Below are 22,999 nucleotides of genomic sequence, written 5' to 3'. Positions count from 1 at the left end.
GTGTTAGCTAAGTGAGTGAGCAAGCCAGCAGTGTGCAGCATTAGTTATCAGCTCGTATAGTTTTTCTGGAAAAACAGCTTCATCTGGATTAGCCTTACTAATCAGACAGATCTTTGATTAAAGTATTACAGAGCAGTCATATGTCCTGGCATCATAGTTTCAATTAATTTTAATGAAACTGAAAAACAGTTTGTAAAAGAAATATATTAATTAAAAAGTAAGTAAGAAAAAGACCATAATTATATTTAGGTAAATCTTTCAGCAAAATTTCATTTGTTGTTTGTTCTTAATATTTAATGTTGACAAATACAAGAGTTTAACTGAGTTATAAAGAGCTGAGAGGGTGTGAGAAGAGAGAGAGAGAGAGAGAGAGAGAGAGAGAGAGAGAGAGAGAGAGAAAGAAAGAAAGAAAGAAAGAGATGCAAATAGTGAAAATAGATCTTTTTTTGGTCTTTATTGTTATTAAAATTATGTCATATTTAATGAAATACATATGTACATTTCCCTGAAATACATATGTTAAACATAGTATGAACCCTGACCGCCCACTTCATCAGAGAGAAGGTTAGAGAAGAGACGTCATGCCAGCATCACGCTCGAGGAAAGCCATGCAAAATTATTCAAAGGAGCACAATAAACAGAGGAAAGACAAAAATCAGTGTAAGCGGTTGTCTATTTTAGACATCGCCATGGCTTTTTATGACTGAATAAACTTAATGGGAGAGATGTGTATCTAGGCTGTTATGGCTGAGAGCAAATGGAGTTTGACTTTATTTCTATAAAGAAGCGTTTAAAAGAAATGGTCTTTCCAAAAACTGGGCAGCCCACCCACAAGCTGTGCCGCTTCAGGGAGGAGAGAGCTCAGTCTCTGGAGCTCCAGTATAAGCCTGGCCCTTATACAGGCTGTAGAGCCTAAAAAACAAGCTAGAAGTTCAGCTCAACAGACCCACAAAGCAGCTTTCATTTCAATCAGCGCATATTTAATCAGTCTAACAACTGGCCCTGTTAACCTCTTTCAGTCCAAACAGCCCAAAGAGAAGACACTTAAAATTCCTAGGTATGAGGGATCTGCAAGGTTAAGGGGTGAAAGTCCATTGATGGATGTAATGTAAAAAGATCATAGCTGACCAGTGGTGGTCGGTCATGGCCAACAAAGCCATCTCTGCTGGCCTAAACACTATCAGAAGCACTGACGTTCATTTACAACCTAAATTCTAATATTTTTTCCATGAAATTGTATTAGTTTATTCCCCACAGCTATTCTCTTCATTTCATAGTGTTTCTCTTCACTGCACTGCTTCCAGTATGTGGATGTGGATGTTAGATTTTTTGTCCAATCAGATTTCAGCCTCTATGTGCTGCCATGTCAATCTAATCTGCCAAGGGCCTGCAAAGTCTGTCCTGCTGGCCTTTTTCTAGCATAGTCTCCTTAAGAAATAGCTTTTTTTTTCCAATTAGATTTCATATTCGCCTCACATTAAAAATTTTTGAAGAAAAGCTAGGAGAGAAGGAGAGATCGCCCAACTTGTCTCAGCTAGGGAAAGGGTTTGTTCATTTTAATATTTTTGTCATGTTATTAGACACATTTTGATTCTGAACTACTCCAGATGATGTAGGTGGCACAGTTGTGGTGGTAGTGTAAAGGTTTGGAGTTTCCTAACTGGATTTCTTGCTGTAGTAAAATGGTACCCTCCATATGTAAAATTCCTCCCTCTCTGTAATGCCACGTGTTGTTATATTGAGTTTTTGTTTTGTATTGATGGTTTCTATAATGTGACGTGATAGTGGTGGTATTAAGAGGTAGATTAAGTCGGTTAAGTCTCCACTGAAGGCCCAGGTACCAAATGCTCGGCCCGCCACTGGACTTACCTATACATGTATGATTTACTATCCTTGTGAGGACCTTCTGAAGCTTGTATCATAAACACTGTCAAGGCTTTTATTCTCAAAATGCCCACACCAAACATCCTTTGTACACAGACTTAGTACTGTTTGTTTTTTATCTCATTTACAGTATCCTATGTAATCCAGTGGCTTTTAGTTTGAGCCTAGTTTCTCTAAAGATGTGTGCCTTACTTTTCAGTAAGTTTTTCTCTATTGTGATTTCTTTATTGGACACAAACAGCACGGTTATACCTCAACCCTATCAGCTCCAGGGAGCTGTATCATGGCTGACACACCTAATAAGCTTGAAAAGTATATGTAAAGTCTTCTTCTTAAAAGTATTGTAGAAATACAATTGAATTGAAAATAAATGTATAATATATAAAAATATAAAAATAACTATTTTCTTTGTTGCGTTCAGGAAATCACTTCCGCTCCCTGGAGGCAAACACAGAGAGAATGAGGAGGAGTTTCTTCCTGCAGGCCATTCGGAGTTTAAACCAGGAAACACCCAGGATCTAAAAGCTGGTCACTCTATCCATCATCACACTTCTGCAAATATTTTTCTTTTCGCACTACAACACTTCTCTAGACTGTCACTTAAACTGTGGATTTGCACAGCACAGTGCGCTTTATACCACACCACACTGCACACGGTCACTTTAAAGACAATCACATCAACCACCTTATGTGATTACTGTTTACTGTACATAAGCACCTTGTATCCATAAGCATACCCTGTATATAGACTTTTTCCTATATACATCTTTATATCTTTATATATTTTGTATTTTACATAGTTTATTCACTTTATTTATCTGCTTTCTTTTTTCTTTGTTTTAATTCTTCTCCCCATCCTATTCCCTCATGCCGGACAGTCGTACAAAGCATTTCACTGCATGTCGTACTCTGTATGTATGTGTATGTGACAAATAAAATTTGATTTGATTTGATTTGAAATTGATGTGACTTTCCCTTGAATGGAAAATTAAAGTGACTAAAGTGAAGTGGCTAAATACATAAAGTTACCAGTGTGGAAAAAAGTTCAAACTGATGCAGTAAAAGTGTTGTTGTAGTTTTGTAATTTCTGAAGATGCTTGACGTTGCCAAAGCATGAAAAAAAATGTGTAACATTTTACAATAGGTAAATTGATGTATCAGCAGTAGTGCATGCAACTGAAAGGACTTGCGGTTAGCCTTCCTTTACCTTAAGTAACTGTTTGTATACCAAATATTATACCAACAGACATTATCCCATCACATTTTATAAATGTATCCTTGATGGACAAGCCAGAGGCAGTGGCTAAGAAACACTCCCTAGACAATATAAAGAAGATGCAGATCCTATTTTCATCTAGGGGACACTGAATTCTGTGATTATTAATTAGTAAATTCAATTTTACATTCAAATTAATTGTATTTGTTGTTGAGTGCGTTGAGAAGATGGAGGAAATATTTAAGCAGCTGATGAATGAGGAAAATGAGAGAGAGAAGGTTGGATGATGTGGAGTTGGTGAAGCAGGATGTAGATAGGATTAGTAAGGAGGAAGTGAGAGCAGCAATTAATAGGATGAAGAGTGGAAAGTCGGTTGCACCAGATGACATACCGGTAGAAGCGTGGAGATGTTTAGGAGAGATGGCATTGGATTTTTTAACCAGATTGTGTAATAACATTTTGGAAGATGAGAGGATGCCTGAGGAATGGAGAAGGAGTGTGCTGGTACCGATCTTTAAGCATAAGGGAGATGTGCAGACCTGCAGTAACTAGATGGGAATTAAGTTGATCAGTCACATCATGAAGTTATGGGAAAGAGTAGTGGAAGCCAGGCTGAGAGAAGAGGTGACCATCTGTGAGCAAAAGTATGGTTTCATGCCAAGGAAGAGCGCCACAGACGCATTATTTGCTTTGAGGATGTTGATGGAGAAGTATAGAGAAGGACAGAAGGAGTTGCATTGTGTATTTGTGGATTTAGAGAAAGCGTATGACAGAGTGCCAAGAGAGGAGTTGTGGTATTGTATGAGGAAGTCAGGTGTGTCAGAAAAGTACGTGAGGATGGTGCAGGACATGTATGAGGACAGTGTGACAGCAGTAAAGTGTTCAGTAGGAACAACAGACTGGTTCAAGGTGGAGTTGACTGTGTGCTAAATGGTCAAAAGTTAAGTGGTGTAATGAGGAAAGTATTTAAATAACTACCATGACTTATTTAGCAGTTCCACTGAAACTTAATAATTATCAGCAGAATAAAGCATATAAAAAGTCTTCTCAGTTTGTAACTAAAACTCACAGAAGGACTAAAAAGCAGTTATTTATCCTGTTTTCCCAGAAAAATAAAAGATAGCCTAACAAACATACAATCAGCCATGAGCTTACACAAGCCTTAAACTCTCAGCAGTCCTCATCTACAAAAACCACATGGCTAAATCCATAAAATATGCGTCTCTGCACCTCCAAATGAAGCCTGTCATGAGACCTTTTTTCTGGCCTGTGCCCAATTTAACTGCTCTCTCTGCTTTCTTTAGTGAAAAGGAAAAAAATTGTATTTAAAGAAAGGGTCTATTCAGTTCAATTACAATCTAGCACAGCAAAGGCCAGAACCTCTCGAGCTGGTCTGTGATGTAGTGTCACGTTTCTCTCGCTTTCCTGTTTTACTTATCCTTTTTTCTTTCCCCTCATTTCAGTCATTTTTACTTCACAGTGCCACATGTCGTTAAATGATCTTAGTTCACTCAGTTACAGATGGTTTCTGTACTGTAGTAATGAAGTTATCTGCCCTACAATTAACTCATATCTCCAAACATCTCTAATCTAACACAGAAACAGTGCCACAGCATTCTGAAGTGGTTTGTCTAATGTAAAACAGCCTGCAGTGATGCTTCTGTTGCTGAAGCCTGTGGTTTAAATGAAGGCAAGCTGGTATGCAGATGCTTCCAGACTCCTCGATGATTTTATTTTTAGCAAGCTGTATGTTTGCAAATTCTAACTGAACATATGCATTAAAATTTAATGCAAAACACAATTTTATTTTGCTGAATTTTTAAAAAATATGTTTTCGAATTGTGAAAAATATTAGCACTGAAATTAGACATTTTAAGCTAAAGCAAAACAATACATTGCATTAGGGTTATATTTATTTCCAAAAACGAATCAATTATTCAGAAGTAACCTGAACTGTGAACAAATTCTGTTCTACAATAACACAACAGTACAATATACATTGAACAGTGTTCACATTCAGTAACGCAGACTGCATGGTATTCTGGGTAGATATTTACAGTGGTGAAAAATGATACTGTATCAAAGGACCTTACTCGAACAAATTCATTTCCTGCTGCATTTTGACTGTATAATACACAACAGAGTGTAGAGAATTACAGAACTACAAAGAGGAATATGATTTATAATCACACTATTCTGCATCACCCAAATGAGGATGGATTCCATTTTGAGTTTGGTTTCTGGGGTTTCTGTCATACGCTCTCAGGGAGTTTAGCCTTGCCACTGTCACCTCTGGCTTGCTGATTAGGAAACAATGTAAAATGTCTATGCTGAATCTGTGTATTTTTACAAAGCTGCTTCACTGAATTGCTATAATTCTATAGTTTATAAAACAGTGTGTACATTATCTGTTCATTTAAAGTAATGTATTTCCATTTTATGATATCCGTACTGGGGCTAAACTGGGAGAAATCAGCATAGCTTCACATCAGGAAATTTGCCCCTGATGCTTCATTTAGTCCATTTGAGGCCACACGGAGCACTGTGTTTCCCACGGACCATTATCAATGATGCACCACCCACTAAACTCTGTAACACAGAAGATGCTGCAAAAATGAATCAATTAAGGACCGAGAAGAAAACAGCGAGGGTTGAGGAAAAGATTCAGTCCAAAGAACTCAACAGGAAGTTTCTAAAGTTTGGGATCATTTCAAACTAAAACATAAAGCATGGCTACTGTTTTTGAAATTATTTGAAATAGATTTTAATATTTTTATTTATATACAGTGCTTTAAAAAAACGTCCCCCATGGCTGTGTAGAGTAGGAAGTGAAGTGGAGGTGTTTAAAACTGGTGATAAATACAAGGATTTAGTGCGTGTAAAATTTAATGCAGCTTTTCCCGGAGACAACAATACCACATCATGATACTGTGCAAGATTCAATTAATAAATACACGAGTAAGAAGAATAATGAGTTTCATTAAAATCATATTTTTCCATAACCTACTCTAAACAGCCATTTTTTAAACACAATTTGTATTTTGATGTAATATGGCAATTAAATGCACTTAATGGCTCTTATTTAGGATTTGTCTTGAAAAAAGAAACTATTTAAAGCAAATCCAAATACTCAATTAATAGATGGAATAATTGATTACAAAAAAAATCGATAGCAGCAGCCCTAATAAGGAGGCTCACTAATTATTTCCTGTTTGGCTCTAACAGTAATTGGTTGAATTAAAGCAGGGCTGCTGTATGCATGGGTTACATGCTGTCATATGAAGCACTAAACCACTGACTGGACCAGAAGAAATTGGCTACTGCATCATTCTTTTGCATTACAGAGGTCATAATTCTATGCTTTTTCAACAAATGAGGTGAGGTAAAGGCTTGAAACGCTCCACAGGCGGCATGGTGGAGGTGACATGTGGAACAAGGCACAAGCAGGACAGATGGTGGAGGAGTTTAGGTAGTTCCTGGAGAGTGTGTTAGAGAAGTGAAGAAAAGAGTGCAGGCAGGGTGGAGTGGGTGGAGAAGAGTGACAGGAGTGATTTGTGATAGAAGGGTATCAGCAAGAATGAAAGGGAATGTTTATAGGACTGTGGTGAGACCTGCGATGTTGTATGGTTTAGAGACAGTGGCATTGAGTAAAAGACAGGAGGTGGAGCTGGAGGTAGCAGAGCTGAAGATGTTGAGGTTTTCGTTGGGAATGACGACGATGGACAGGATTAGAAAAGGGTTTATCAGACAGACAGCGCATGTAGGATGTTTTGAAAACAAGGTGAGGGAAGAGAGATTGAGATGGTTTGGACATGTGCAAAGGAGGTACATGAGTTATATTGGTAGGAGAATTCTGAGGATGGAGCCACCAGGAGGGAGGAAAAGAAGAAGGTCAAGGAGGAAGTTTATGGATGTAGTGAGGGAAGACATGCAGGTAGACATGTAGATGTAGAGGACAGGGGGGTATGGAGACAGATGAGCCGCTGTGGCTACCCCTAATGGGAGAAGCCGAAAGAAAAAAGAAGAATAAATAGCCAAGAAGACTACAATTTATAAACATTTTAAGCATCTGAACATTTAATCCCGTAAAGCAACAGATGCAGAACAGAGGGTAAGAGCTGGGCAAATTTCATACAGCATACATGGTCTTTTTTTTTTTACTATATTTGTATAATATTTTCATTGGAGTTTGGAAGCTCAATGTTTAACCCTCTCTAACACCTGATCGACTCTGGCCTATTCAAATGTGATCATTAGAAAATGGCTATGTACTCAATCTCCATTTCTCTGTGCAAAACAAAGACGAGCAATTGTCTCATCTACACACTGCTACTCTGATCTGCTGAAGACACCATCTACACTGAGTTTGAGGAGAACAGCCTGCAAAACAGATACTCTGGTGAGCTCTACTGGCAACACAGTGAAACAGCACTTTACATTCTGCAGTCAGTATGTAAACACAAAAAGTAGCACAAACCATTTAAAGCAAATGTTAATAATGAATATTATATGAATGATTATATCATACTGATCACAAACCATTTCTGTTCTGTACTGTTCTGTCCTCTGTTTTATTTCTCGTCTACTGTTCAGACGGCCTTTTCTAACTTACGTGTTCTTCACAAAAGTATGAAAAGTGTATTTATATTATATATACAAATATTCTGCTAATACAACAATGTTTCAAACAGTTGTTTTGTTAAAAATGGTATTACAGTCACTGTAACGCATCAAAATTTGCAAACACAGAATGAAAAATTACATAATTCGTGTTGTATTAGCTTTAAACTCAAAGCTGCATACGGTCTAATTTGTCTAATTTTGACTAAAAGGAGTAGACAAAATCCACATTCTTCACTAATTTATACATTTTTATCTTTGGTATACTTGCACTGTCACACTCACATCTGGTCATCTGGCAAAATAAGCAGCATTAATATTCATAATATAAATTCTATGTAACAGGGTTTGGTTTGTAAGTGTGAAACAGACGAGCAGCTGAGGATCTCTATTAGCTCAGTTCTCCTTTAGTGGAGTAAAGAGTTCATTAGTATACAGGAGGCACACACATCTCAAAGTGTGTGATCTTGTTAGACAGACACCTGGATGTGTTTTGGGGTTTAAATCTGGTAGCTGGTTTTTTAATGTCTGAACATTTCAGCGTTTTGTTTCTCTGAAATAAGAATTTGTTTATTTGTTAAGGAAGGATACTTGGCTCAACTATACATATGACTTAATAAAATGATTCTGTCTAACCTGTATGAAACCGAGCAATTAATAGAGCTCTTATAATTAACCGCAGGTGAGTTTGGAATGAGGGTGAGGGTTTGAACTGATTCATCACAGCTTTACATAAAAAACAACACACAGTCTGTAACATGGACCAGTTACAAACAAGACCATTTTTCCAGGGGCCCAGTTGGGTGTTTGGGGTGAAACACATAACTAAACACAATAATGTGCATATTTTATTACTTTTATACATATTATATGGTTTGATTATTAATTTAAATATTACATATATAATGAAAATGTAACAACTACAAGCTTAATTTATAGATGCCTAGCCACAAAACTGTGACTAAAACAAGTGTGTCATCTTTCAAAATATGCGCAAGTCAATAAAACGGAAATAAAATAAAAAATGTTAACTTTTTTTTTTTTTTTTTTTGCAGCCTGGTACCAAATGATGGAGCCTTGTTCTATATTCACCATTTACAAATCTCTTGGATTCTCTCATCCTTTCCTCTGTAAAAACTCTTCATTTTTCACTCAAATGATGATGTTGATGAAAAAGAACGTGTGTGTAACTCAGCTTTGCTAAATTGCATTTTCTCTCCTTTTAATGTCTTGTGTTTCTTTAGATCATTGATGATAAACCTGCCGAATGGTTTCCTGTACTTATAAGAAGCGTGTTTTACACAGCTTACATTCTATGTAGGCCATTGGGGCTCTTCAAATAATTGGGCCTAGAGTGGTTAATGGTGGATGTTGCTCTGTGTGTCGCAGTGTGATTTTGGTATTGGATATTATGATGCTGCTGCTACATTGGTTAGATATCAGTATTAATTTTAATTAACATCCTTTACAAAAACATAGAGTCACCTTGCAGGTGGAGGCCAAAAGGGAGCCGTCCTCTTTCCAGGCCAGACTGTGCAACTGCTCCATATGCTGCTCCAGAACTGTCTCATACAGACACACACACACACACACACACACACACACACACACACACACACATTTAATAAATGAAAGATGGTACTTAGATCAAACTGAAAATGACTTGATTGTTATTACCCACACTAATGATGATCAGCCATCACATACGGTTTAAAGTTTAGCATTTCTCTCTGTTGTATAGACTTAAAGAGACGTTAATGCCAGACATGACTTCATACTCTATGTACACTTTATCATTTGTCAGGTGATATTGTTCGTATTAAGTGCTGAGGATTTCAGAATTTATTATTATTTTAGTATCTAGCTGTAACCATTAATGTGAAGATAGAAGTTTATATCAATCAAAATCAAGAAAAACCATGTCAGTTGCTTGACCATCCTTAGTGCATTTCAAAAGGCAACGATTTGCTTTACAGACAATGCAGCTACTAGAAAATATGCAAACTTTACACAGGACACATTGGGAAGACACACACACACACACACACATACACACATACACACACACACAATTACACACACGGAACAGCAGGAGTGAAGATGCATTGTGAACACAGCCTGGCAAATGTGTGTTATGGATGGTGAGTTAAACATATACTCTGGCAGGCCACATCTCATAAAGCTGTAGACTGAGTGGGCACAGCCAAGCACTAGTCCCAAGCACACTCAAAACCCGTGAATAAATCAAACAAATGTGAGCTCTTATCACTGAATAGCAAAACAAAGTCTGTAAGGAGACATAATAAAAAACACATACTAAGCAGGAGATCCACACAAGTTATGAGAAATGGTGTGAAAAGAGAATAAAATGTGGTGAGAGATGGAGGGCCAGTAGGTGGCAGCAGTGAGAGGCAGCCATCATGGTGCCAGGATCAAACAGCCACTCGGCTTCAATCTTTTACCTCACCTGCTCCAGCTCAGACCCCAGAGGACTGTAAAATCAGCCCTGGAAACAACCAGAGGCTATGCCAATCAAAACAAGGACAAATTAAACATACAGACAGAACAGAAATAAGACAGTCCAGAACAGAGACCACGAAGACACAATGCTCAAGTGCTGCTGTAGATTTGCTGTAAAATTGCTTTAGTCTTTAGTAATGAAATCATATATACTAACTTTTAGAGATTGTAAGATGTGACTAGTTAAATCTGTGCATTTACCTGCCAGGGCTTTGTCTCTGCTGGTATCCCAGACCTGGACGCCCCTGCTTGAGCCGACCGCCAGCAAGCCTGCAGCAGCAGGATGAAAAAGCACCAGCTCCAGCCTTCCTTCACCAGGGCTTAAAGATGCATTAGCACTTACAGGCTGCTCCTGACCAGGCTCAAACACACGCCATACCTTTACCTGCAGAAACATCATGTCCCATCATGTTGGTCTTTGATGTTAAATAAAAAAATTATAAAACTTCCTATTATAAAATTACTTTACCCAGATAAAAAAATTGTTAGGCCTAATGCTACACTTTCAAGTTGTATATAGTCTGGCTATACTGGCAGAAACATTTGCTAATTTTGAACATAAAAAATAAAATTTATTTAATTTATCTGCAAATAAAAAAGTTTGAAATGAGGAAAGAAAAATCCTATTCGGTTTGTAATCATATAATGCTTACACACAGCTTCCTCCTGTCCCCCAGAAAATGTCTAAATTAAGCTTATGTAACATGCTGCTCTTGTGTTTTCTAGTTTGTGCCACTGGGTATAACTCAAACATTTCCACAGTGCAGCTAATAAAATAAAAAAATAAAAAATCTTATTAGTATAGCATGATTTTGATCAAAGAAATCAATAGAAACATCTAAAATGCTAAATTCTGATTCTTTAAAGACTCAGTTTTATACAGTGGTATGAGAAGCTTGCGAGACTTTGTGAATCAGCCTGTCAAAACAAGTACAATTACAAAACAGTGTTCAGCCTATTGGTTCAGCATATCTGCGTCTCCTCCCCTAGCTCGACTTACTGAGCCAACAACTCTAACAACTCCCATGTACCCCAAAATCCTTAAAATATAACTGTGTTTAGAAAATTTTGTGAATATCAAATATACATTTTAACATTATAATGTTATAGTTCATCACCTTGGGCTTCAACATAGCACTGAGAAGCACTAATTAATGAAGTAAATGACCTCATCTTGTTACTTGTTTAACTTTCAACAAGAAACAACAGGAAGTAGATTTCAGATTATAAAGTAACTCTTGATGACCTTTTAATTACAGCATGTAGGTGAGGAGTAGTAAAAATACTTGGTGTAATTATTGACACCAGTCTCCACTAGTCTGAGATCATACTCATACTAGCTATAGAAGATATCAAATCAAATCAAATCAAATCAAATCAAATCAAATCATTATTCGTCACATACACATACATACAGAGGACGACATGCAGTGAAATACTTTATAGGACTGCATAAAATGCTTTATACGAGATATCCTCACTGCTCAGTTCTTTTTAAAATTTAAATGCAAAATACTGTATGCCTGTTACTGTATTACTTAACATATTTATTTCCTTGTCGTTTGAATTCATTTTTATTTTTATGTTCAGGCTACCAATGTGAAGATTGGTGTATATGTGTGTCTTGTCTACATTGCAATAAATAAAATTAAACAAAAACCGAAGCAGCACAGGCATTACCGTCTCATCAGCCGAGCAGGTGGCCAAGAGATTGTCATCAAATGGGGAGAAATCCAGATCAGTCACCTGGTCTAAGAAAGGAAGAAGGGGTTTAGTGTGAAGTATATACAGAAACACATCTGTGTTAACAAACAAATCAACAAATCAGCTACCAGAATCTCCCATAGCTGTTTATCTGTGAGAGATCTGGTTACTGAGATTGCCACAATATATGATTTACATAATTTTTGTGCTCAACAAACCATTCAGTGAATCATTGTGCCATGTGGACTGAGGGAGTGTAACTTTGTATTAATTTGCTTTGTATTAACTTTAATAATTAAAGTGGAACAAAAACTCCTCCCAAAGCAAAACACAGCCACTGGAGTTTCTTTTAAGCATCATGTTTCCACCCGTATATATACATACACTATATGGCCAAATGTTTGTGGACACTAATTCACCCACTGGTGGCAGTTTATTGACAGTTTCAACATCACAGTGCACCTGCACATAACGCAAGCTCCTTTACTAAGGGAAAAACCAGGAGAGAGCCTTGACATTTGAACCCCACTAAACCTTTGGGCAAAACAAGAAATATGAAAATACTCAATATTATAAAAATCGCTGGTTCAATTAAATAGAACATTAAGACAGGTTTGCAAATATAAGCAAAGAACATTATTTTACTGGGCATCTTACCTGCATGACAGGGAATTTGCGTTACTGTCCATTTGCCATCAGGTCCGGGTTCAACTGAGCAAAGCCCCACCATCCCACCACCTTCAAAAAAGGAGCAGAGGAAAAAAAGGTAAGGACCAAAAAAGATCCCTGATTATTAGATACATTCTTTTTTTCGTTTTAATAGAAATCCAGCAAACACATTCTAGCTTTAAAAATTCAGCATAAAAGGAAGTAAAGGGCCAATAAGGAATAAAACTGTGCCATATCTTCTGAAACTAGTGACATATTATACAGTAGGTTTACTGGTGGTGCTATTAGGTGTTTTGTGTATATGTCCCACACTGTTTTGTATTGTCTGGTCTTTTGTCTGCACTGTTTGCACTGGTTGCACACGATGCACTTTTTGTGGCGAGGACAACATACAGTTGTGTTCAAAATTATTCAACCCCCACTGAAATTGATTGTTTTGGTCGGTTTGACATTGATTATGATCATTCAGTCATCCTGCTTACAATTAAATCAAAGAGGCACGTGTAGGTCAGACAAATATAACATAACATTTATAATGAAATAACCACAAATGTCTTTTCTGAGCTCACATCATTATCAGTTTTATTCAACCCCCAAGTGACATTCAATCTTAGTACTTAGTACAACATCCTTTTACAGTTATAACAGCTTTTAAACGTGAAGCATAGCTTGACACAAGTGTCTTGCAGCGATCTACGGGTATCTTCGCCCATTCATCATGGGCAAAAGCCTCCAGTTCAGTCACATTCTTAGGCTTGCGCACTGCAACTGCTTTCTTTAAGTCCCACCAGAGGTTCTCAATCGGATTTAAGTCTGGTGACTGCGATGGCCACTTCAAAATGTTCCAGCCTTTAATCTGCAACCATGCTCTAGTGGACTTGGAGGTATGCTTGGGATCATTGTCCTGTTGAAAGGTCCAACGTCTTCCAAGCCTCAGGTTTGTGACGGACTGCATCACATTGTCATCCAATATCTCCTGGTACTGAAGAGAATTCATGGTACCTTGCACACGCTGAAGCTTCCCAGTACCTGCAGAAGCAAAACAGCCCCAAAGCATGATTGACCCCCCGCCATGCTTCACAGTAGGCAAGGTGTTCTTTTCTTCATAGGCCTTGTTCTTCCTCCTCCAAACATAGCATTGATCCATGGGCCCAAACAGTTCTAATTTTGTTTCATCAGTCCACAGAACACTATCCCAAAACTTCTGTGGTTTGTCCACATGACTTTTGGCATACTGCAGTCGACTCTTCTTATTCTTTGGGGACAGAAAGGGGGTGCGCCTGGGAGTTCTGGCATGGAGGCCTTCATTACGCAGGGTGCGCCGTATTGTCTGAGCAGAAACTTCAGTACCCACATCTGACAAATCTTTTCTCAGTTCCTCAGCAGTCACACGGGGACTTTTCTCCACTCTACGCTTCAGGTAGCGCACAGCAGTCAAGTCAGCATCTTCTTTCTGCCACGACCAGGTAGCGTTTCAACAGTGCCCTTTGCCTTGAATTTGCGAATGATGCTTCCTATGGTGTCTCTTGGTATGTTTAACATCTTTGCAATCTTCTTATAGCCATTGCCCTTCCTGTGAAGAGTAATCACCTGTTCTCTTGTCTTCCTGGACCATTCTCTTGACCTCACCATGTTTGTAACCACACCAGTAAATGTCTAGAAGGAGCTGAGTATCACAGTCATTTTAAAGCTGCCTAATTGGTGCTTATTAGGCTTTATTGCTGCTCCCTGATATCCACAGGTGTTTTCAATACCTGATTGAAAACACTTCATTGAACCTCTGTTCTTCAGAGTGGTAGTCTTTAAGGGGTTGAATAATTATGTCAATGAAGAATTCACAAAAGAAACATTTACTACTGTATTACAAAACTAATTGATGTCATTTTAGTTGCATATGGTTCTTTAAGAAGTCCTTGTAGGATTTCATTCTGAATACAATTACAAATGTACACTAAATTCCCTAAAACCATTTACAGCATTGGGGGTTGAATAATTTTGAACACAACTGTACTTTAGCCCTGTTATTCAGCTCTATGTTGTGTGATGTAGCTCTATGTTGTTTTATGAAGCACCAGGGTTCTGGAGAAACGTTGTGCTGCGTCAGTGTGGAAAATTTTCTTCCCAAGTGTAGGAAAAATAAGGCTATTTTGGACTGCATTTCAAATAAAATGACTCTACACAGATTTAAGCCAGCACACAATGTTACATATTCAGTTTAGTCACATGCTGTTAATGCGAGTCACTACCCATCATTAACACAGAGGTGGACATGCTAGAGAGTTTCTCCCTCCTATCCAGAAAGAATGGCCAATTCTGCTCTCTAGACCTCCAGCTACAAATAGCTATGGTATATTCAGCAGTTTTGATGGATGATAGGGTGAGTGTTTTATTTGTGGAGCCCTTCCAGAACAAGAGAAAGTAACCAAAACCAACACAATACCTTTAGTTAAATTTACTCATTATTTTCTTCACTGAATTCATTTTAATTGTGCAGTATTTTTAACAATAGACAAGTAACAGATAGATAATAGACAAAGTGACTAGTAACAACATTTAGAAACTTTTAGAAACTGAAATGAGAAACTTTGGCAGAAACCAAACCCAAGTTTAATATATGCATCTATTACATTTCAGTTACTCTTCTGTATTCTTCTGTAACTGTATACTATATAGTGAAACTGTACAGTGTGTTGAACAGAATACCACATTGATCATAAGAGTCCTGGAAGGTGCAGGATGGTCTTTATGATTACAGCAAAATGTTCAGACTAACATTGTTAGCGATATCAAATCTCCCCTTTATATCCAAAATTTTAGAAAAGGTTGTAGCACAGCAGCTATGCTCACATCTGCTTATGAATAACGTTTTTGAAATGTATCAGTCAGGATTTCGGCCTCATCATAGCACAGAGACGGCGCTAGTTAAGGTGGTAAATGACCTGTTATTGGCCTCTGATCAGGGTTTTGTCTCCTTACTTGTTTTGCTCGACCTTAGTGCAGCTTTTGACACCATTGATCACACTATACTGCTTGCTAGACTTGAGAACGTTGTAGGAATAAAGGGAACAGCTCTCTCTTGGCTCAGGTCTTATTTGACTGATCGCTATCAGTTTGTGGATGTAAATGGTGAGTTCTCCACACTTTATGAGGTAAAGTTTGGTGTTCCTCAAGGATCTGTCTTGGGCCCACTGCTTTTCTCTTTATATATGCTGCCTCTTGGTGAAATCATTCATAAACATGGGATTCGCTTCCATTGCTATGCTGATGACACACAGCTGTATATTTCAGCAAAGCCAGATGAGAGATCAGCTTAACAATGTTGAGAAGTGTGTAAAGGACATTAGACAGTGGATGCTTAATAACTTTCTTCTGCTCAACTCAGATAAGACGGAAGTACTTTTACTAGGACCACATGCAGCTAGAAATAAACTTTCCGATTATGTAGCATCTCTGGATGGTGTTTCTGTTTCAGCATGTACGGCTGTCAAAGACCTTGGTGTGATTATTGACCCGAGTCTTTCCTTTGAGTCTCACGTGAATAATATCACCAGAATCGCCTTCTTTCACCTTAGAAATATTGCTAAGATTAGAAATATGATGTCGTTGCAGGATGCAGAAAAACTAGTTCATGCTTTTGTTACTTCTAGATTAGACTACTGTAACGCTTTACTGTCTGGGTGTGCGGTAAGTGCATAAATAAGCTTCAGTTAGTCCAGAATGCAGCAGCAAGGGTCCTCACTAGATCTAGGAAATATGACCACATCACCCCTGTTTTAATTAGTCTACACTGGCTCCCAATCAAATCTCGCATTGATTATAAAATATTACTACTGACGATAAAGCACTTAACGGTCTCGCACCGCAGTATCTGAGTGAACTTCTGTACCAGTATGATCCTCCACGCCTACTTAGATCAAAAGGTGCTGGCTATCTGTTGGTTCCTCAAATAATGAAGACTACAGCAGGGGGCAGATCTTTCTCTTATAAAGCCCCACAGTTATGGAACAGCCTTCCAATCAGTGTTCGGGACTCGGACACAGTCTCAGTGTTCAAGTCGAGGTTGAAAACTTATTTATTTAGTCAAGCCTTTTATCAGTAGATTTTCTTAGGTAAAGGCACAGATCTGGAGGCATGGATATAGAGTGTTTGGTGAACTGGTATATTTGTATGCTGTCGTCCCTCACATTCACACGTTCACTCAGGTTTGTTGACGGTGGTGTGGTGGGTCGTCTCTTATCCCAGAGATCCCTCATGTCTGTGTTACCTTCTGGTTCTCTCTTTTAGTTATGCTGCCATAGCGAGTCTTGCCGGAGTCCAAACTGCACAGTGACATTAACTTTCATACACCAATAGTTACACTTAATAATCCATATCCTTCTCTTCCCGTCACCCTCTCTCTCTCTCTCTCTCTCTCTCTCTCTCTCTCTCTCTCTCTCTCTCTCTCTCTCGGTCGAGTTAAACATGCTCCTGAGGCTCCAGTGACCACTGTTCCTGCCCCTCTCCCTCCGTGGATCTTCACACTTCTGTGCAGCTCGGGACGGTCTCTCATCAACACCTTGGGTGGTTCCATGTAATTCCGGAGTAGAACAGGTGCTTTTGAGGACGGATTGGACTGTAGTTGGTGTCAGCGGTCTGCTGCACTGACTCGGGAGTGCAGTTTGCTTCTGATCATCATCACTGTACCCCGCAACTTTGCATATATGCTTCAAATGGACATTTGGTGCAACCCAGATGAGGATGGGTTCCCTCTTGAGTCTGGTTCCTCTCAAGGTTTCTTCCTTATGCCATCTCGGGGAGTTTTTCCTTGCCACAGTTGCTCATCAGGGACAAACATACTTACAAAGAACATATTTACATTTAATCACCACATTATCTGTGTAAAGCTGCTTTGAGACAATGTTCATTGTTAAAAGCGCTATACAAATAAAAATGAATTGAATTGAATTGAATTGTTTAATTCTGAACTTAAACTTAAAACATAAATACTTAAAACACCAGCACATATTCTGTTCTCCACCTGTCTGCTATTGTATTTACCAGTTATATTAAACTGACAAAGAAAAAGAAATAGGAACTTGCCGGCCTGGTCGGTGTTGAAGGCCAGGAGGCTGCAGCTAGATTTAATGTGGTTCCCCTGAGAGCTGATTGAGCTTCCTCGCACATTAGAGATCCACTCCTAAAGAGAAAGTCCAAACAAAATAAATCACTGAAAACACAAATTTGTATTTGTTTTTTAACAAATCTAAAATTCTCTTATAGCTCATTTAGACCTATATTACCTCATATACGTATGCACGCACACACACACACACACACACACACACACAATCTGCACACATCTAGGAATTAAACCTGTCCGTGTGGAAACATAGCAAAAGTTCTGTTTGGTTTTAACTTGCAATTAGAGACATAATCTAAAAAAAAAAATCCAGAAATCACAATATATGATTTTTAAACTATTTATTTGTATGATACAGCTGCAAATAAGTATTTAAACACCTGTCTATCAGCTAGAATTCTGACCCTCAAACACCTGTTAGTCTGCCTTTAAAATGTATATTTTTTATATTTTTTATATGCATAAAGACACCTGTCCACCCCATACAATCAGTAAGAATCCAACTACTAACATGGCCAAGATCAAAGAGCTGTCCAAAGACACTAGAGACAAAATTGTACACCTCCAGAAGGCTGGAAAGGGCTACGGGGAAATTGCGAAGCAGCTTGGTGAAAAAAGGTCCACTGTTGGAGCAATCATTAGAAAATGGAAGAAGCTAAACATGACTGTCAATCTCCCTCAGCCTGGGGATCCATGCAAGATCTCACCTCGTGGGGTCTCAATGATCGTAAGGAAGGTGAGAAATCAGCCCAGAACTAAACGGGAGGAGCTGGTCAATGACCTGAAAAGAGCTGGGTCCACCGTTTCCAAGGTTACTGTTGGTAATACACTAAGACTTCATGGTTTGAAATCATGCATGGCATGGAAGGTTCCCCTGCTTAAACCAGCACATGTCCAGGCACGTCTTAAGTTTGCCAATGACCATTTGGATGATCCAGAGGAGCCATGGGAGAAAGTCATGTGGTCAGATGAGACCAAAATAGAACATTTGGGTCATAATTCCACTAAACGTGTTTGGAGGAAGAAGCATGATGAGTACCATCCCAAGAACACCATCCCTACTGTGAAGCATGGGGGTGGTAGCATCATGCTTTGGGGGTGTTTTTCTGCACATGGGACAGGGCGACTGCACTGTATTAAGGAGAGGATGACCGGGGCCATGTATTGCGAGATTTTGGGGAACAACCTCCTTCCCTCAGTTAGAGCATTGAAGATTGGTCGAGGCTGGGTCTTCCAACATGACAATGACCCGAAGCACACAGCCAGGATAACCAAGGAGTGGCTCTGTAAGAAGCATATCAAGGTTCTGGCATGGCCTAGCCAGTCTCCAGACCTAAACCCAATAGAGAATCTTTGGAGGGAGCTCAAACTCCGTGTTTCGACAGGCCAGAAACCTGACTGATCTAGAGAAGATCTGTGTGGAGGAGTGGGCCAAAATCCCTCCTGCAGTGTGTGCAAACCTGGTGAAAAACTACAGGAAACGTTTGACCTCTGTAATTGCAAACAAAGGCTACTGTACCAAATATTAACATTGACTTTCTCAGGTGTTTAAATACTTATTTGTAGCTGTATCATACAAATAAATAGTAAAAAATCATACATTGTAAATTTTTTTAGATTATGTCTCTCACAGTGGACATGCACCTACGATGACAATTTCAGACCCCTCCATGATTTTTAAGTGGGAGAACTTGCAAAATAGCAGGGTGTTCAAATACTTATTTTCCTCACTGTATATATATGTGTGTGTGTGTGTGTGTGTGTGTGTGTGTGTGTGTGTGTGTGAGAATGTATGTATGTACTGTATATATTAACATTGGTCCTTCTATTCCAGAAAATTGGTCCTAAAAGTTATCCGAAACATTTGCACAATCTCTTCATTATACATCACAATGGAAAAAAGTAAGATACAATTACTTTTCACCTGAACAGCTTGAAAATATTTTTTTAATATATGAATATATTGAAAATGATACAAATAAAATGCCATTTAAGAAAATGTAAAAGACGTGAAAAAAAAATCTGAAATTATTTTAAACCCATACACACAATTCCACCATATAAAGTGGATGACTGTGACAGTGTTTGCAGACATATGGTACTGTATACAATAAGAAATCATTCAGAATGTTGATTAAGAATGCAGAGAGACCTGTGTTTACATTTTCACAAGGAGAAGCATTATGTAATATATGCTGCAGATTATTTCTGAAAAGACATGCACAACTCACAAAACGTCATTATGCTTAGAAGTACAAATGCAATAAAATATACACAATATTTCCATATGTTTAGATTAAAATATCAGTCACTGCATGTGTGTTAGGAAGTTTTCCTGTCTAGCTCGAAGGACCAATGTTAGAGGGGTTTTCTTATCTTACTCGAAGGACCATATAAGGATTCTCACTAACTGGTATGCGCTGATCAGTGGATTGTACTCGCCCCAGCGCGTCAGTAAAAACACGATACAGGATTCAGAACACTTTACTTTACTAAGTATAGAATTGATTGCATATGAGGTGATTCTTGCTGTCTTCTGCTAGCTGCTGTTCAGTAGGTTGCGTGATGCAGACTGCCTGCAGCAGCTCCGTGTTCTGGTCTTTTATACTCTTGGTGGAGGACGGTGCACTGTGATGTCACAGATAGCTTGTCATTGCTTGGTAAGCTGTATATCTGCCTCTAGTGGTGAAGCATGGAATTACAACTAAATAGGAATCCTTTCTAACACTGCCGCCCCCAAATATGCATAGCATATTTGCTTCTAAATCTTAGCTAAAAGTCTGCCGATTTGATCTTGGTGTCGTCTTCAACTGCTATCTCTGGTAGATTAATGAGTCGGGTAACTGGTCGTGTGTATAATCGACCTTTAACGTTGACCTCTGCAGACCTAACTTGTCCATCTGCTCCAGGGAATGTCTTTGACACTCTCCCGATCAACCAAAGGGCTCGTGGTAACTGGGGATCGACAATCATGACGACAGACCCAACTGTCAGAGTTTTAGTTTCTCCATACCATTTGTGGCGTAGCTGGAGATTGGGTAAGTAGTGTCTCACGAAGCTTGACCAAAAGTGATCAGTGAGAACTTGACTTTGTCTCCATCTCGTCGTCCTATGAGTTCATCGGCAGGGTATATCACTTGAGGTAAAGAGCTGTCTAGCCGCCCCATGAGCAGAAGATTTGGGGTGATTGGGTCTAAATCTGCTACATTGGAGGAGACATAACCTAAAGGTTTGCTATTAAGGATTCCTTCTATTTCAATAAGTACTGTTTGAAGAACTTCTTCTGTTACTGTTTGCGCACCTACTACTGTACGGAGGGCATTTTTAAGAGATCGGATCTCCCTTTCCCAGCTGCCACCAAAGTGAGGGGCATTAGGTGGGTTAAATCGGAATTCGATCTTCTGTTTGGCAAGATGCCGTTGAAGTTCTTGGCTGCAATTCTTTAAAGCATCTTTTAACTCTCTCTGTCCACCCTGGAAGTTAGTGCCTTGGTCAGATATCAGTTCTGAGGGGGTGCCTCTACGTGCTATAAATCTCCTCAGAGCCATGAGGAAAGAATCTGTGTCTATAGCTGTGAGAAGCTCAATGTGTACACATCGAGTTGTAAGACACTTAAAGATTATTCCCCATCTTTTCTCTAAACGCCTGCCTATTTTGGTTTGGAAAGGTCCAAAACAATCCATACCAGTACTATAAAAGGGTGGTTTATGAAGTCTCAAGCGTGCTGGAGGAAGGTCAGCCATCTTAGGGTTCTCAGGTTTAGCCTTCCACTTACGACACTCCATACAGTTATGTTGGGATTTTCGAATTGCTTCACGACCTCTTAGTATCCAGACACTTCTCCTCATTTCAGCAAATACTCGTTCTGGTCCTGGGTGACATAGCTTACTATCATAGTCTTGAATGAGTAATTTGGTGGCTTGATGATGAGGGTCTAGGACAATAGGGTGAACTGTTTGGAGTTCTAAGCCTTCAGCACGACGTAGGCGTCCTCCTACCCGTATAAGCTGACTGGCTTTATCGAATTCTGGGGCTAAAGTGAGTAATCTACTTGTAGGGGATACGGGCTTACCAGAGCTTAGTTGCTCGTATTCTTCTGGGAAACTATCTTGTTGAATATTGCGGAAGAGGAGATGTTCTGCTGTCACATAGTCCTTAGCTGTAGGTATACTAGATTGATCTAAGTCACTTGGATGTTGTTGAACTATGGCTTCAACAAGGTCTTTCCAAGAGTGATACTTACTAGGGTCTAAGGGCTTTAATGTTTGGGTGACACCACAGAATATACTAGCTCTCCTTTCCACTTTATCTTCAGGGGTCTTAAGAGGTGGCAGGGTTGGCCACTCTGATTCTGCTTTAAGTAAAAAGGGTGGACCTAAACTCCACTCTCCACGTCTCTCTACGTTTCGGGAAAGTTCTTCCATTTGGGGAGTGATAGAGATATGTAAGCATTGTTGAGGCTGTATCTGCTGCTGCAGAAAGCGCGTTGGACCTTGTAGTGTCCAGCCTAATCTAGTTCTAATAGCTGCGGGACCTCCTGGGGCCCTAGGCGATAGGCTCAACAGGTGTTATAAGGTGGGGATGGTCTGCTCCTATCAAAAGGAGGGTTGTACTTTATCTATGGGCTGTAAAGGAATGTCCTTTAGATGTTGGTATCTCTGCTGGAGTGTTGCAATGGGATACGAATGTTCAGCTAAACCTAAGTGCTCAGAGGTAAAGGCATTCTGGATCCAATAACTCTTTTGGGGCTTTGATATAGAACGTATTCTAAAGGAAACTGCTGCTCCATTTAGTTTCCTCATATCTTGTCGAATAGTTCTTAATATTAGATCTTCCTTCTGTCCTTGTAACCCTAGTTTCTTAACTGCAGCTGGAGTAACATAGTCCTTTCGGATCCATCATCGAGTACTGCATAAGTGTTCAGGGCTCGATTGTTGTGTTGTAATACAACAGGAATCACTTTCAGCAGGACGCGCTTGGAACCTTGTGGCCTGTCTAGATACAGGGTTTTGTTCGTGGAACTCACTAAACAGGTACTCTCCTTTGAGGTTGGCTGTTCACCTCATGAAGGATTTGAAGATGTTTCCCACTGCATAAACGACAGGGCTTCTTTAAGGTACAGTCTTTGGCTAAGTGTGATCGCCACATTTCCAACAACGCTTGTTGTCTTTGATCCATTTGATCATCTGCTCTGTACTAAATGCCTGGAAAGTGGTACACTGGCTTAAATAATGTTCGCACTGTTACAATATGGGCACAGAGGTCTG

At 39.1% G+C, this 22,999-nt stretch overlaps 1 protein-coding gene across 2 annotated transcripts in view; it reads right to left on the bottom strand.

Annotated features, from left to right (window-relative positions):
• coro7 (coronin 7) overlaps positions 1–22,999 on the bottom strand; it is a 133,476-nt gene that overhangs the window by 105,405 nt on the left and 5,072 nt on the right. For both annotated transcript variants that reach the window (XM_046865617.1, XM_046865614.1), the window contains exons 2-6: positions 17,693–17,789; positions 12,602–12,682; positions 11,921–11,991; positions 10,442–10,625; positions 9,206–9,282 (exon numbers count right to left, since the gene is read on the bottom strand). In XM_046865617.1, the coding sequence (XP_046721573.1) occupies positions 9,206–9,282; positions 10,442–10,625; positions 11,921–11,991; positions 12,602–12,682; positions 17,693–17,789 (510 nt within the window). The remainder of the gene's footprint in view (positions 1–9,205; positions 9,283–10,441; positions 10,626–11,920; positions 11,992–12,601; positions 12,683–17,692; positions 17,790–22,999) is intronic.

The sequence above is a fragment of the Silurus meridionalis genome, chromosome 14 (genome assembly GCF_014805685.1).
Source record: "Silurus meridionalis isolate SWU-2019-XX chromosome 14, ASM1480568v1, whole genome shotgun sequence".
Lineage (NCBI taxonomy): Eukaryota > Metazoa > Chordata > Actinopteri > Siluriformes > Siluridae > Silurus > Silurus meridionalis.
Note: the sequence above shows the minus strand (reverse complement) of the source record. Positions and strands in the feature narration are given on the sequence as shown.